Source organism: Pelodiscus sinensis, chromosome 3, assembly GCF_052426305.1.
Source record: "Pelodiscus sinensis isolate ZL-2025 chromosome 3, ASM5242630v1, whole genome shotgun sequence".
In the NCBI taxonomy this organism is placed as follows: Eukaryota; Metazoa; Chordata; order Testudines; family Trionychidae; genus Pelodiscus; species Pelodiscus sinensis.
This window is the reverse complement of record NC_143054.1, coordinates 108256187-108272829: the sequence shown is the minus strand read 5'-3', so window position 1 is coordinate 108272829 and position 16643 is coordinate 108256187. Positions and strand designations below refer to the sequence as shown.

The following is a 16643-nucleotide window of genomic DNA, read 5'->3' as shown; positions in this document are numbered from 1 at the left end:
AAACATAATACTGAGAGCTTAACAACTGTTTGTTTTGAAGGCACCATTACTTAAGCAATGACTTCTGAAATAAGCCAGCTGCTCTAGCCTGTGAGACTGTTAGCATTTTTCTAGGTAGTTTTCAAAGCTCACAGACTCAAGAGGGGGAGGAAAAGGGGAATGCCTTCACCTTTTATATTCTCCTTTTCTCATCACTCAACAGCAAATAGGGTATAAATGCAAATCTACAATCAAGTTGGTATAATGTCTGACCTTCCAGAAAACACTGGAAAAGTAGGGAGATTGCACCACCTTCTGGACAAATAATATTAGTTCTTGCACAGAATTAAGCAGCTCCATCTTCAGATGGTAAACACACAGTGGACTCATTATAGAAGTGTTTCTATAGCTGAGTTGTCCCAGTTAAAATGTTCCCATATCAAAACACAACTTCAGCCAATTCAACCTAAAAATTTGGAAAATGTTCTTTGGTTGAGAAGTTTTTTCCCATTGGGAAGTTGATTTATTTAGGGAAAGTTTGAAATTAATTGGATTAGCTGGTTTTGGGACAAGAAACAGGGGGAAAACATATGGAAGGGTCCCATTTTGAAAACTGTTCCAATTTTTTGTCTGTGTATTACTTAAAATCAACTTGCTGTAAAAAATACCTTTACCATTTAATCTTATATACTAATTCCTTGGTGACAAATAGTGCATGAAGGTGTTTTCCTGTCTGAAAAGGTGGTGTACCTCGTGAATAAGGCAGGAGAATGGATCATGTAAGTATTTAAGGCTGAGGACATCAAAGGGACTCTAGAAAAATATACATCTCCTGTATCACCAAGGGAAGGATCAAGAAAGGGAAATGGATCTCTTCCCTACTCCATTCCTCAGTTATATGGCAACAAGTGTTTGAGCCTCCACCACACAGTAGGAATTTTAACACCTCAGAAGCAAAATAGAGCTTTTCTATAACTGGCAGAACCATCACCATGCATGTCAGCTTTCCAACTGCTCCACTCTGGGGAGGTGGGCAACACAACCTTCAGAGAGATGCAAGTGGTGATAGAAGGCAGCATCAGTGCCTTCATCATCATCCTCAGCTCAATAATAAGGAGAGGTAGTAGCACCTCCCTCCTTACCTTTATTCTTTTATCCAGTAGGAAATGTGAAGTCCTGGAAAAAGTTAGATTCCATATCTGAAGGGCAAAAAGCTAAGGAACATGAGCACAATTAATTAAAATGATCTTTAAAATGTTTTGTTGCTTGAATGGTTTTTAGTGAACCAGCTAAAACATATTCTTCTGGAATGGGACTTGTATATATTGATAGTGTACATCATCTATGGACTTTTAGGAAGTGTGATCTCATTAGAATGCATTTTGCACTGGAATTTCCAAGAACAGAAACTTTTACACTTTCTTCTGATAGTAAATTTTGCTCCACTTGACAGCATGAGTCATTTCACTACATGCAATAAAATTAATGGTTTGAAAAGTCTGATGCCATTTTCTTAACTCCATTTTAAATTCTCTCCATTCCTACAGCTATAACTAAATTTCAATGAACAGAAAAATAAATTTCTAGCACTGGAGAAAATGTTTTTATGGCTTTTGATGATAAAGCTCACAACATTTATGAGATCCTATAGAAAGTTGAGGAGATTAGTGTTGCTTCTGAGGTGATAACAGCAGATTTTATTGCCTATTCTTTTATACTAGATGCTATTAATTTTCACCTTTTGTGGCACTGTGCATGCAGTAAAAAGGAAGAGTAAAATGTCTGTGCTTTTCTGTGCTGTGTGAATTTCTGTCCTGTTTTCATTTGCTTTTTAAACCCAAGGCTGAATGTGTAAAAAGAATCTGGAACCACTGTCTGCTTTCAAAGGCAGTTGGCAATTAGCCAAATTCATGGATGTAAAGGTCACAAGCCAATTCCATAACTAGCAGAGCTAATGTTACTATGGCTACTGTTCTGCTTCAGTTGGGCTCAAACTATGAGAAAATAAGGAGCATCAAGAATACTTACATGTACATGACTTTCAATCTGGGTCCAGGTTTAGGACCAGAACTTCCATTAAGTATGGGAGTATCTATATGATGAGTTTTGGTTTAAGCTCACTAGCTAGGAAGGGGCCCGCTGAAAAGTAAAAAATACAAAGCCACATTTTCTCACAATTCTGAAGTGTTCCAATTCAAATCTTTGGGCTTGAGCATATCTCTATTTAAACGAGGGGGGAAAAAGCCAAAGTAGAAGAAAATTCTAGGGCTACAGTAAACAGCACTATCTCTTGTTCGCCACACTTTCAAAGCACTTTCATATTCCATCTGCCCCACCCCATCTCCTAAGGAACAGGAGGTGGGGTGGGGGAAGACAGACCCTGTTACATGATGTCTCCTCTTGGCTATCTGCAATATGATAGCTCCAATGATACACACAGTCTTTACTTTTCTCTGTTCATGAAAACTCTGCTATACAGACCACTCTGCATTGCATCCCTCATACAGGCACAGTCCTTATCACACAGCAGATTTCTGGCATATGTTATGCCAATTGTCGATCCCACGTTCTAACAATTTATTTCAATTCACACCCTAGCTTCTCCAACCTTAGGAAAGTTGATACACCTGATGTCTAAGGAAGAATGAACTACATCTCTTTACCACTTTCTAGTAAAACCCTCCTGTCAAACCAAGAGTTGCAATGATGACTCCAGAGAGGTCAAGTCCAATACTGCTCAGCTGGTAGACTGAGTCAACCTAATACAATCTTGTGAAGGTAAAGATGAAGTAAGAGTTAACAGCAGGGAGGGCAGGATCCAGAGATTATAGAATCATAAAAGAATAAGGGTGGAAGAGACCACAGGAGGTCATCTAGTCCAACTCCCTGCTTCAAGCAGGAATAACCCCAACTACATCATCCCAGCCAGGGCTTTGTAAGGCCTGGCCTTAAAAACCTCCAAAGAGATTCCACCACTTCTCTTGGCAACCCATTCCAGTGCTACACCACCCTTCTAGTGAAATGGTTTTTCCTAATATCCAACCTAGACTTCCCTCACTGCAGCTTGAGACCATTGCCCATTATTCTGTCATCTGTCACCACTGAGAATAGCCTGGCTCCATCCTCCTTGGAACCCTCCTTCAGGTAGTTGAAGGCTGCTATCAAATGCCCCCCCTCTCTTCTCTTCTGTACACTAAAGAAGCCCAGTTCCTGCAGCTGCTCTTCAAAAGCCATGTTCTCCAGCCCCCTAATCATTTTCATTGCCCTTTATTGAACTCCCTTCAGTATGTCCACATCCTTTCCTGTAGTGTGAGTGAGGCTCAAACTGGACACAATACTACAGATGTGGCCTCACCGGTGCCAAATAGAGGGGAATAATCACCTCCCTCAATCTGCTGGCAACGCTCCTACTAATGCAACCCAATATGCTGATAGCCTTCTTCTCAACAAAGGCACACTGTTGACTCATATCCAGCTTCTCGTCTACTGTTATTCCTATGTCCTTTTCTTCACAACTGCTGCTTAGCCAGTTAGGGTATATCTATACTGTGGTGCTATTTCAGGATACTTCCAGTATCCTGAAATAGATATCCTGCTATCATGTTACAGTATTTAAGGGGAGCAGCCAGATCACTGCTGTGCCCACGACGAGGTTGTTATCCCAAAGGCTATACAAAGGGGGCCATGTGAGGTGTCAAAAGAAAGCTTATGTTCTACTGATTCTATATATGCTACTCATGTACTTGTATGATGTCTGTATATGGAGTTATGAATATGGACTCTGTGCTGATACTGGCCTTCACTGCCTATTGTAAAGGAGGATTGTCCAATGAATGACTATGCTAATTAGCACAGCCCCAAGGACAATGGCTCTCAAGGTGGCCAATACACACCTGAGGAATGTGTCTGGGAACATGCAAACCAGCCAGCGCAGAATGGCTGCTGACATACAAAACAGAGATACTCCGATTGGAAGGTACCAGGGAGATATATAAGTGCCATGAGGCTGACTCCATCTTGTCTTCAATTCTGCTACTGATCCTAGATGTAGCCTTGCAAGGAACAGAGAGCCAAGAAGGAATGTTGACCCGTCCTGACATAGGATAAACACCAAAGACTTTTAAGATAGCAGTTTGAAACATCTCTGCTGAGAGCCTGCATTGAGAACTTGATGATTGGTACATGTAATGTACTTTCCTTAACAACCTTACACTCACCCTATTCTTACTTTTATTAATAAACCTTTAGATTCTAAAGGATTGGCGTGATCTTGTGGGTAAGATCCAAAGTGTAAACTGACCGGGAATCTGTGGCTGGTTCTTTGGGACTGGGTGGACTCGTTCGGGGTAGGTGAGATTGGGTTCTATAATCCTTCACCTGTGTATAAGGCCCGGGGCTGATTGTGGCACAGGGAGAGCTGGGATGTTTAAGGGGTTTTGCTTGTGAGGCTTCCTGCTGGCCGGATTGGCAGCTGAAGCGCTCGGTGTGACTGGTTTGTGGCCTATTTGGGAAAGGTCTCCAGTTAGGGGCTGTAAGGAGCCCTGGTTTTCAGCAATTCACCCTGAGCAGACGCCCTCAGTGGTGCCCAGACCCGGCCCAGTCTGTCACACCTGCATCTTTTGAACAAGCCTGTTATTTCAAAATATAACAGGCTCGCTATTCCGACATCCCTGTAAACCTCATTCCACGAGGATTAAGAGACGTTTCAGAATAGCAGTTTATTTCAAATTTTGGTGCTGTATAGACAAAAAAAAGTCAATCAAAAGAATTAATAGGTAAAAACCAGAAAGGAAACATATGGCTTTGAAGTATTCTGGAGGATGAAACCATGTTAAGTAATGAAACTTAATCCTTATGTAAAACATTAGCATTTTATTGTACAATATTAGAAAGATGTGTAAGGCTTAAGATATTGAGCATACAGATTAAATAAGACTGACATTTTTATTCACACAATAAAAACATTTTCCTGATGTTTTCTGCTGCTAAAATTTTCTGAGGTGCAGACTTTTTTAGACCTCCAAAACTTTAAAAAAATGTTGGCATAATTTCAAAACAGTGAGTAGAGTGCAGTCAAAAAAGAAGTCTACATAGATTATATATACAGTAGCTAGTAAACCAAGCCAATTGCATTTAAAATCTCAGTGTATACTTTGTGAATAACACTGATTGAAGAGTTTAATAATGTTTTGCTTAAAAAAAAAACCTTTTTATTACCTTCTTCCCAGCTTACATATATTAATTTCTACAGAACATATCACTAGTGTTACTGAGAAAAACACTCACAATCATATCCCATTAAGTTGGCACCTCTGTCAAGGATAATGAAACACTTATATTGTGGCAAATTAGAGCATGGATGTAGAAATTTATCAATTTAATAGTGTTCTCGCCTTAATATTTTGCTATTTTAACATATTTATCAGATAACTTCTGAAGGCAAGATATTTTCTGGTCTTTGGAGTTTAATCAGAAAAACTACAACCAGCAAAAAGCAAAGTGACAGTTTGATCAACTTGATTAAATTTACTGTTTGCTAATGTTGTATCAGGAAATAGCTTATGCTGTAGAGAAAGGCAGAAGGGGGCAGTTCACCAACATTTGCATAGTCCAGATAGAACAATAAATAGGAGAGGAACATGTGGACTCCATTCACTCTGGATTTCCAAAAGCATCATCTTGATGACAAGAAGGTCACCTGCTTGATGGGATGGAATTATACAAGGAACTTACAACTTCTACTCTTCTTGGAGATCAGAAGCTAGCCAGCGTAGTTCCAAAAGCTGGCAGTTTTTGGACAGAGAAAAGACTTGATCAGGCTCCCAGAATATGCATCAACTCACAGTATCATAGAAATGCAGGACTGGAAGGGGCCTCAATAAGTCTAACACAGTTTCCTGAGCCAGGACCAAGTCCATGTTTCCACTATTCAAATCTATGTATGCTAGGTTGACTTAAAGCCATCACAGTAAATACTGCGTTTTTTCCTATCCACACTATCCTCCTTCTGTTGGTGGTGCACCTCCTCAGCAGGACAGCTTACACCCACCTAAGAAGGGCAGAGTGTGGGTACAGAGAGTCCAGGCTTGCAGTTAGGCACCAAGCTCCCAAATGCAAGCTCAGCTACTGCCCAGGCTCTCAGCTTCTTGAAGAGCTCCAACCTGGAGTCAAGCCTCTAAGCTTTCCACAGGAGGGAGCTCCTTGCAGGGCGAGGGGCTGAGAACCCTGGTGGCAGCTGGGCTCAAACTTGGAGCTGCGTGTGGAGCAGGAAACCCACAAGCCAGACTCTCAGTGCTGGGTAGTGGGGATCTAGCTGACAGGCCTACTGGGCTCACAGCTGGAATGTGCCCCCACCTTCAAAACGGGGACTCTAACTGGCTGTGAAACTGACCGTCTTGAAATAGAAAGCTTCACAGCTCTGGCTGTCAGCCACCCTGGCAGCTGATTCAAGAAACGCAGGGTCTATACAGTCATGGCAGCACAAACTATGTTGACCTAAATCTTATACCTCTCTTGGATTTACTGGATAAGCATAGTGGTGAGTTACAGCGCTAGGAAGAATGCTGCAGTGTGTTCACTTCTGTAGTGAGGCCACCGCAAGCAGCTTTAGGTTGACTTAGAGCCCAAATCTAAATTAATTTATCTCGACCCTCCCTGACAAGTGTTTTTAAAAAACTTCAGCAGTGGGGAATTCACAACTTCCCTCGGTAGTCTCTTCCAGCGCTTAACTATCGTTACACTTAGGAAGTTTTTTCTAATGTCAAAACTAAGTTTACCTCACTGCAATTTAAGCGCATTACTTCTAGTCCTGTCTTCAGTGGTTAAAGAGAACAATTTATTACCTCCTCATTTTAACAATCATGTATGTACTTGATTGAAGACTAAATCCCTCTTCTCCCCTGCTATGCTGCCATAATAAAAACAACCAACTCAGGGAGAGGCACAAGGCTTTGTTTCTTTCCATGGCACACAATGTGGCAGACATCATAGATTCATTTTCAGATTTGCAATTCATGAAATATTGCAGAATCAGCCACGTAGTGTTCATAATGCTTATCACAAGACTGGTGAGCAGTGTGGGATCCATGCTTTCAGGCAGAAATGGTTGACACACAGTCTACAGGGGAAATTGAAAAACAGTGCAAAATGTAGACAGAAGACCATGGAATGATTGGGGCAGAGAAAACTGCAATATGGAATGGTAAGCCTACTCCCATGAGGCATTGTGATCCATTCCCAGAATTCTTAGTGGCAGTAGACGGCAGTTTGCACAGTGTGATGGCTATCCATAGTACACTGCTCTCTGCAGATGCTAGACCATCAAGTGAGGATGCGCTCTGCCAACACAAGGAGCCTTTGTTACCTAAGCATGCATGCACGCTGTCACAGTATAGGTAAAGCATTTGAAAACATTTATTGTTATCTCAAAAGCCTGAAATATTTTTGAGGGATCAGTGAACAGGCTTTGGGGGGGGGGGGGGGAGTGTTCCCATCTTCTATCTAGCTGCTGGAGTACTTAGCTGTCAGATCCTTTTCCAAAGAAATCTTTCTTGGGCTGCTCTAAAGCAAATTCTTTCACTTAATCTTTTAAAGCTATTAAAAAAAAAAAAAAAAAAGCACATAATCTATAGTGCCTCCTAGTGGTTCACTACAGTAACTCTTTACAGGTTACCAATTCTCTTACTTTCAGCAAAACAACTCATTCAAAATATTTTATATTATGTCTTATCAAAATATTTCTAGCCATAACAATAATAAAAATTGTAAGTCAAATGTGTCAGAGGCTCATAAGACCAAGGTCAGCCATCTAAACATTCCTACTATTCTTACAATACATTCACGTTTTATCCCATCTTCCCATTTTGATAGCACAGCTGCAAATATGCCTCCTAGTGCCTATGTTTTCCCTAGCTATTTAATGTTTGATTTTCAGCTGGCAGTGGCTGAACATATAAAACTTCTGATGGCAGTACTGTCAAATTCTAGGGTACATGCAGGAATGTTAAATTTTGGGGTAACACATGTGAACACACAGACAATGTAATTATAGCAGTTTATGGATGTTATTGTAAATTGACTTAAATTTATAGTGGAGACATGGCCTTAGTTTCAGATCCTACACCATTTACACTGATGTTCACTATGTTAATTATGCAATCACTACTAATCTTTTGGTAAAAACAGAAACAAAGAAGGGCATTTAACATTTGGGCTGTTGCTGCATTTTCTGTTATCTTTCCCTTCTCATTGAATAATGGGCCTACCCTGTCCTTGGTCTTCCTTTTGCTTCTAATGTATTTATAAAATGTATTCCTGTTACTCTTTATGTCCTTAGATAGTTTAATCTTTATTGTGCTTGGCACATCTAATTCTCTCCTAACATGCTTTCGTTCTTTTATATTCATCTCTAGAAGATTTATCCAGTGCTGCACAGGTCCTTAACTCAATTTTTGTTTTTTGGAAAATAAAATGAAAATGTACATGCTTCATTGAAATCATTGCTCTGGGCTGGGGCTGGGAGCTTCCCTGTGGAGAGTGGACTACCCCAGCCCTCTCTCACCACAGGAGCTTGAAGCGGCTCTCCATGGTTGTTGCAGCTCTAGCAGGCGCACTCAAAGGAGCAGTGCATGATCCCTGGCTGGGGCAGGTCCAGGTTCGTCTTCCCTTGTACTTCCCAGACAGAGTGAGGAATGCAGAAAACTGCATTTTCCCCTCATTCCCTGAAGGGGAACAGCTAGTAATGTTCCTGTATGAATTGGGGAGGAGGGAGCTTCGGCTCACACTCCCTCCCTAAAAGGCACCTGAGGATGAGAGGCTCAGAGTTGAGGCAGTCCTGGATGGGGGCGGAGTTTTTTTCATCTGCCTGGTGATTGCATCTCTTTTCTATATGGCTTTAAGAGAAGCAATCCTATTCCACGCACATCCTGTTTTCCTGGCACTACTAAACCTTACCTTGCTTTAAGTTACAATAAGAGGAAGCTGTATACGGAACTTGGTGGTCCTACCTCTTGTCATCTGAAAAAGTGGGTTGTGCCCGCGAAAGCTCATGATACCAGCTACAAGTTTTGTTAGTCTTTAAGGTGCTACTAGCCTATTCGTTGTTTAAGTTTTTGCTGTTTAGGAGTTCTTCTTGAATGGACAGACAGACTGACTCTGTCAAATATATAGTAGATTTGTAATTTGACCTATTTTCCACATATTGCACATCTCTTTTTTGAGTTTCAGGTAATTGAAGATCTCTTGGTTAAGCCAGAATAGTCTCTTAGCACACTTCTTATTCTTTTCTTCATATTGGGATACTTTGCTCATGTCCTTAATAATGTCTCTTAAAAAAACTGCTAGCTCTTCTGACCTTTCTTCCCTTAGCCTTGCTCCCCATGGGATCTTATCTACAATACTTTGAGTTTGCTCAAGTCTACCTTTGTAATTTGACTGTCTTTATTCTGCATTTGTCCCCCCATCACTCCTTAGAATCAGAAAATAGGGCTAAGTGTCCTTTCAAATCATTGTGATTTTATTCTTTTTCCTTCCTACAAACTCCCCTCTTTGATAGCCTTGGCTGCTTAGAGTCTGGGTTTTAAGCCCTTGTCTCCTGCATTTGTCTGTACATATATGGGAAGGGTGATCAAGTATAAAAGGATAGGAGCCTAGAGTCCTTTTAAGCACACACACACCTAGCAGGCCTCTGGCCCCTACTTCGACACAGTACACAAACACACAATCTCCAAAGACACACTCAACTCTAAGCAAGCCAAAAGAAAAACCAAATAGACAAAAAGTTCATGCACACCAAGAATTAGTACTTGCTCCCTTTTCAGAAGAGAAGATCTCTCTTTCTCTCAAACTTTCCAGTGTTGCTGTTGATTTGCCTCATAGACTCAAAGGTCAGAAGGGACCATTATGATCATCTAGTCTGACCCCCTGCACAGTGCAGGCCACAGAATCTCACCCACCCCTCTTAGAATAATCCTCTCACCTATGTCTCAGATATTGAAGCCTTCAAATATTTGAAGGCCCGAAGATGCAGAGAATCCTCCAGCTGTGATCTGTGCCCCATGCTACAGAGGAAGGCGAAAAACCTCCAGGGTCTCTGCCAATCTACCCTGGAGCAAAATTCCTTCCCAACCCCCCAAATATGGTGATCAGCTAAACCCTGAGCATGTGGGCAAGACTCACCAGCCAGACACCCAGAAAGTTCTCTATAGTAACTCCTATCATCCCTCCATTGACCTATTTCCCACTGATAACGAATGGTCAATTAGTTACCAAGATCATGTTATCTCTTCAAACCATCTTCTTATCATAAAATCATAGAACTGGAAGAGACATCAGAAGGTCATCAAGTCCAGCCCCCTACTCTAGGCAGGACCAATCCCATCTAAATCAACCCGGCTAGGGCTTTGTCAAGCCGGAACTTAAACACCTCTAGGGATGGAGACTCCACTACTTCCCTAGGTAAACCATTCCAGTGCTTCACTACCCTCCTAGTGAAATAGTTTTTCCTAATATCCAGCCTGGACCTCTCCCATCATAACTTGAGACCATTGCTCCTTGTTCTGCAATCTGTCACTACTGAGAACAGCCTCTCTCCATCCTCTTTGGAACCTCCTTTCAGGAAGTTAAAGGCTGCTATCATATCCCCCCTCACTCTTCGCTTCTGCAGACTAAACAGACCCAACTCCCTCAGCCTCTCCTCATAGGTCATATGCTCCAGGCCCCTAATCATTTTGGTTGCCCTCCGCTGGACCCTCTCCAATGCGTCCACATCGTTTTTGTAGTGGGGGGTCCAGAACTGGACACAATACTCCAGATGTGGCCTCACCAATGCCGAATAAAGGGGAATAATGACATCTGTGGATATGCTGGCAATGCTCCTCTTAATGCAACCTAATATGCCATTAGCCTTCTTGGCTACAAGGGCACACTGTTGACTCATATCCAGCTTCTCATCCACTGTAACCCCCAGGTCCTTTTCTGCAGTACTACTACTTAGCTGGTTGGTCCCCAGGTTGTAACTTTGCTTGGGATTCTTCCATCCCAAGTGCAGGACGCTACACTTGTCCTTGTTGAACCTCATCAGATTTCTTGTGGCCCAATCCTCCAATTTGTTTAAGTCACTCTGGACCCTATCTCTGCCCTCCAGCGTATCTACCTCTCCCCCTAGCTTAGTGTCATCTGCAAACTTGCTGAGGGTGCAATCCATCCCCTCATCCAGGTCATTAATAAAGATATTGAACAAAACCGGTCCTAGAACCGAACTTTGGGGCACTCCGCTAGAAACCGACCGCCATCCTGACATCGAACCGTTGATCACTACCCGCTGGGCCCGGCCTTCTAGCCATCTTTCTATCCATCTTACCGTCCATTTATCCAATCCACATTCCCTTAACTTGCTGGCAAGAATATTGTGGGAGACCGTATCAAAAGCCTTGCTAAAGTCAAGGTATATAACATCCACTGACTTTCCTATGTCCACCGAGCCAATTACCTCATCATAGAAGCTAATCAGATTGGTCAGGCACCACTTGCCCTTTGTGAATCCATGCTGACTATTCCTAATCACTTTCCTCTCATCCAAGTGTCTCAAAATGGATTCCTTAAGGATCCCTTCCATGGTCCCTCACTTGGACCACATTTATTGGAGAAGTGAAATCATAAGCTTCATGTTTTGTGCATCTAAGAGATCAAAACATAAAGGCTCATCTCTCCCATTCAAACTGTCTCCCTAAAAAAGGAGAATCTTCTTTTAATTGAATGGCTAAGAGACAACAGCTAACTTTTGAACAAATTTGGTCATCTTGCTACAGTTTATATAAGGAATAATCTGTTACCTGGGTTTTTGTAAATGCTGAGCACATCCTTGAAATAATGAGGTAAGAATCTTTCCAGTAAAAGCAGCACATCCTCTAGCTCTTCCAGAATCCCCACAAGTAGGAAATTTTCATTCACGTTCAGTTTTGCTCTTTCAAGGGCCCATTCCCCAGGCTCCCTTTATGGATTAAAAAAAAAAGTATTTAGTAATAGTATTCCCCAATAGGAAAGCTATATGATATTAAGAAAACATCTTGGCTCCCTGACTCAAATATGCTCATATATGATTTTCATAGGTTTGCAAGCAGGCTTTGTGATATTAAGCTTGATTGGTATTATGATAAAGATAAAAAGAAAACAAAAAGATAGAAAGATCTTTGTGGCTTCCAAAGCTCATTATGAATCATACCGAAGCAATTTAGTATGTAAATGTATGACTTTTATACTTAAGTTAGATACTGTACAGTAGTATTAAATTCTCTAGACAGTTTTACAGAGAGGTTCAAAACTCTTACCCATATAATAGTATGTCTTTACTGAGACTGTCCATTTTATATTTTCAATTCGTACTTGTTAAGATCATGTAGTTATTTTTTCTACATTTTTCTTATGGTCTATTGAGTGGGCATTATTAAAAACATCAGCTGCACATTGCAGTATTGCAATGCCTGAAGTATGATAGCATCATGCATTTAATAATACCCACCAAGGAATGCTATTGGCCACTTTCAATGTGGAAAGTTTTCACCACCACTTACCCAGTTATATTTTATGAATGATCATGATGAGTATAGGCCTGCAGATTTACCACACTAACTGGTATAAAAGGGCCCATGTGGACCCATGGACTCCAATGATCTCAACTCGTTGAGGGCATGTCCCATAATTCTTTGCAACATTAATTTGCGCTTCCTGAAGTCAGAGTATTCCTTCCTTTCATAAGCACATACTCTTGGTGTCCAACCTTCTAACTAACAAAGACATTCCAGGGCAGTAAAAGAGGGCAATAATACAAGATCCAACAACTGGTTCTTTCTCCTCCTTTCTCTGTCCCAGCTCAGGTGCAGGGTACATCAACTTGGGAGCTGCTCCAACTTGCATAAACTGACAACAGTTCCATAGACGACATGGTACCTTAGGGACAACTGGAGTGTAGCCCACTTGACCCACTCCCCATTCCCAATCTGACACACGCCCTGCACAAGGGGATACAAGTAGTAAGGGCACAGACTTCGATTATTTGCCCACCGGGGATTAAGCAGTGCAGAGGGAGTGGCATGGGACAAAATCTCCCAAACAGTTGATAGTGGTCCTTGGACTTTTGAAATAGTATGTTTAACCATCAGGCTGAAATATGACCTTCTGAAAAGAAGGCAGGGGGTGAGGGTCACATCCTTGCTTTGGGCAAAGCATCGCGCTGAGTGGGTGGGTCCTACACCTGAAGAGTCAAGGTGGGAGGCCCTGAGTGTGTTGCAGAGGAAGACCAGCCTGCACTCACCCTACAGTGGAGGTTCCTGTCCTGCAGGGCTGAACCCAGCTCTCCATAGTGTAATCTGGTGTATGGGGTCATAGCTTAGCACAGGTTTGGGCCAGCCACCCCCTCCCATCACCCTGAGGGGATAGAAGCTGCACAAGTTGCTGCTGAAGGTTAAATTTTGATTTTATGTAGTTTGCGTTCGTTTTCATTTTATGTTACTTTACATTTTTTAAATACGTACAAAGCTCTAATTATAGCATGTGAACGCAAGGAAAAAAATGAACGTAAAATTTAAACCCAATGCTTAACTGTTTCTTTATATATGATTTCATAATAAATACACTGATACATGAGCCATGTTTTCCCTTATATTTGCAACAGAGCAACAACTGTTGTGTCTCTGATACCACAATACATGGTAATTATTAGCAAGTGTTCAATGTCTATTGCTGTACAGAATCAGTAATGTGTGATATACATTTACCTGCATTTTGGATGCTGTCCACAGAAATATGGTATGATGTAAAATAACCTGGGATTGGAACATTCAGGGTAATTTTCAAGAATACATACATTAATATCCTAGGGAGAATGAAAAAAAAACAAATGTTACAAGAATCAATCTTACCACCTCAATAAAAAAATTGCTTCTCTCTTTCTCACATAAGTAGAGTTAATCTTTTCCTCATACTTCATTGTATAGTCCTGATTGCACAGAATGTATACTCAAGTCCCTCACAAATAACTTGTAGGACATTTAGCATTTCTGAATTTTATTAAGGTGGGATAATTTTTTCTGTGACCATCACATCATCTGGCTACAACATCATGTTACAACATCTGTTATAGTGAAGATATCTTCAAAGCCAGTTTTAACTTCACACCATATGACTAAAATCTACTGAAGAACAGCTTTGGTATTAGACAGCTTTTAACATAGCCATCTTAAACAGCAATCTATTAATGCCATTATTACATATGCTTAGCAATTTCTCCTCTAATTATACTATGGGAGAAGAGAGAAGATGACAGAATAATTTGAAATGCAATCCCAAGGACACAAAACTGTTTTATTCTACTTTCATTCACTGACCTTATACTGTACCAGTATAAACTCAAGTTCATACACCTTTCTTTTCTGCTGGCCAAAACATGCATCACTCTTCACTGGAAGTCAATATATCACCTAGCTATTCAGGACTGGATCATATGGTGAAAATTTTCTCTCATGAAAGAGATGTATGCTCAGTAGGAAACCAAGACTTTGATCTAATGTAGAGACCATTCATCAAAGACTTGACATAGGTACAGCGTATTGAACTTTACTAATATAAATAGGGGAATTGAGTCAAAATGGAAAAAATAATGTTATTTTTTATGTAGGCTAAATTCTGCCACTTTTACTTACACTGAGTAGTACCTGTAGAGACCTCTACTGATTTTAGTAAGACTGATTGTAGCAAAAAGTACAAGATAGCATGAGTATGGATAGGAGAATCTGATCTTTTGTGAAAGTAACCTTTAACTAATTATGAAATCTTAATACCTACTTTTATAATGCAATTTAGCTTTATATATAAAGAATGAGAAACATGACTAACTTAAGAAGAGATAAACTTAAGACGAAGAAATTATATGAACATTTCAGCAGATAGCAAAATATCCAATAGTCAAAAATCATGATCTTGCCATAGGAGAAATGCACATTGCCCACCACATCATCAGTGAGACCAGAATGCTGATAAGCTCCTTGTCGGAGATAATCAGACTCAGATTTTTAGTTACTATTCAGGAAAGCACTTATACTCAGGCTATATTTACTCTACAGCATATGTTGGCATAACTTATGTCACTCAGGGTGTAACTAAAACGCCCCTTGAGAGATATAAGTTACATGACATAACCAGTGTGCCTGGTGCTACATTGGTGGGAGAAGTGGCATTCCGTGCCATTCACGGAAGTGGTTTTATTAGGCCAGTAGAAGAGCTCTCTCCTGTCAGCACAGAGCATCTTCAGTAGATGTGCTGCAGCTGCATCAGTACAGCTGCTGCAGTGCTGTAGGTGTAAACATGTCTATCATCTTTCAAATGCTTAACTGATTTTTTTCCTGAACAAGGATGCTTTACTCAATCAAGACCTTAATTATAACAAATCACTGATAATGTTGCATTTAGATCGATAATGAGACTCCTCAAGCTATGTTCCCATTTTTCTCCCTCTCTTTTGTTAATGTAAATCTATTACCACTCTTTATCTTCACAGCAAAACATCACAATTTAATACAAGAGATAAGTGAAGTAAATTCTGTTGATGTAACTGTAGTAAAATGACTGCCCAGGATGATAAAACTTTTCCGAACCGGGAGAGACACACAGGTACCTTTCTGTGCATATTAGGGTTCTGTGTGTGGTCCATGAGACATTTTGTTTACTGTTGCCCACACACAGGGTTGCCAGATTCTGCTGGTTTCCATCCACTTAGGTTTTTTCCTAGTGGTATCACTAAAGCGACACACATAAAACGGGAATGTGAAGTGAGGGTAGAGGGGGAAATGCATGTGGTCTATAGCACTAATCTATAAGCTTGTGCTTATCAGTTAATTGATTACTCAACTACACTATTACGTCCCTATGCTTTTGTGAAGTCTGTTTTAAAGTTTCCAAGCTGGGCACAACTGTCAGTCCTTCCCAGGTTTTGCTCAGTCATTCTGACCTTCACCGTCTGGGATCTTTTAATTACTCTTTGCTGTCTTCTGAGCACCCACTCTCAGGCCTTCCTATCTGGAGTCTACCACAGCTCTTCATTTCTGCAGAAAATCCTAGGCCTATCTACCAGGTATTTTCCCACATCTTCAAATGTCCAACTGGGCCTTTATGCCCGAATCCTTACCACCTGTCAAGAGGAGGCTGCGGAGGGCAGGAGACAACACAAATTCTTTTGATAGGACCCTTAACTCCTTGGGTTGAGATAGGTCAGTCAGAACCCTCCTAACTTGCTGCTCTCTCCCCCTTTTAAAGTTCACATGCCTTTCCTTAAGCCCAATGCATAGGTACCCTGAGACCCATTCCCCCCTCCAAAGCCCAGTCACTCTGGGACAATCAGGATGGCCGTCTGATCTTTGCCCTATTACACTTATTAGTGTAATACGTGGTCGGAAAAAGACATGTATCTCACTCAAAAAACAATGCTCTCCTTGGGAAAAAGGGTTTTAGAACACATTCAGTATATTTTATTTGCAGAATGAAACTCAGTCTATATGAAAGAGTACAGGAAATGGATTTCCCCAAACTAAAATAACTAGGGCTACTAGAGGTAAATCCATTTGTGTGGTACTACAGATTGTATCTCCCTAGTCCAGCAACCATCTGCTGGAGCA

The 16643-nt window shown here is 41.0% G+C and overlaps 1 protein-coding gene across 3 annotated transcripts in view; it reads right to left on the bottom strand.

Annotated features, from left to right (window-relative positions):
- Positions 1–16643, bottom strand: part of UST (uronyl 2-sulfotransferase) — a 240374-nt gene that overhangs the window by 38867 nt on the left and 184864 nt on the right. For all 3 annotated transcript variants that reach the window (XR_331477.5, XM_075924400.2, XM_006114947.5), the window contains 2 exons: positions 13752–13849; positions 11811–11968 (listed from right to left, as the gene is read on the bottom strand). Coding sequence is in view for 2 of the 3 variants with exons in the window: in XM_075924400.2 (XP_075780515.1) it covers positions 11811–11968; positions 13752–13849 (256 nt within the window). In the remaining variant the exon portion in view is untranslated. The remainder of the gene's footprint in view (positions 1–11810; positions 11969–13751; positions 13850–16643) is intronic.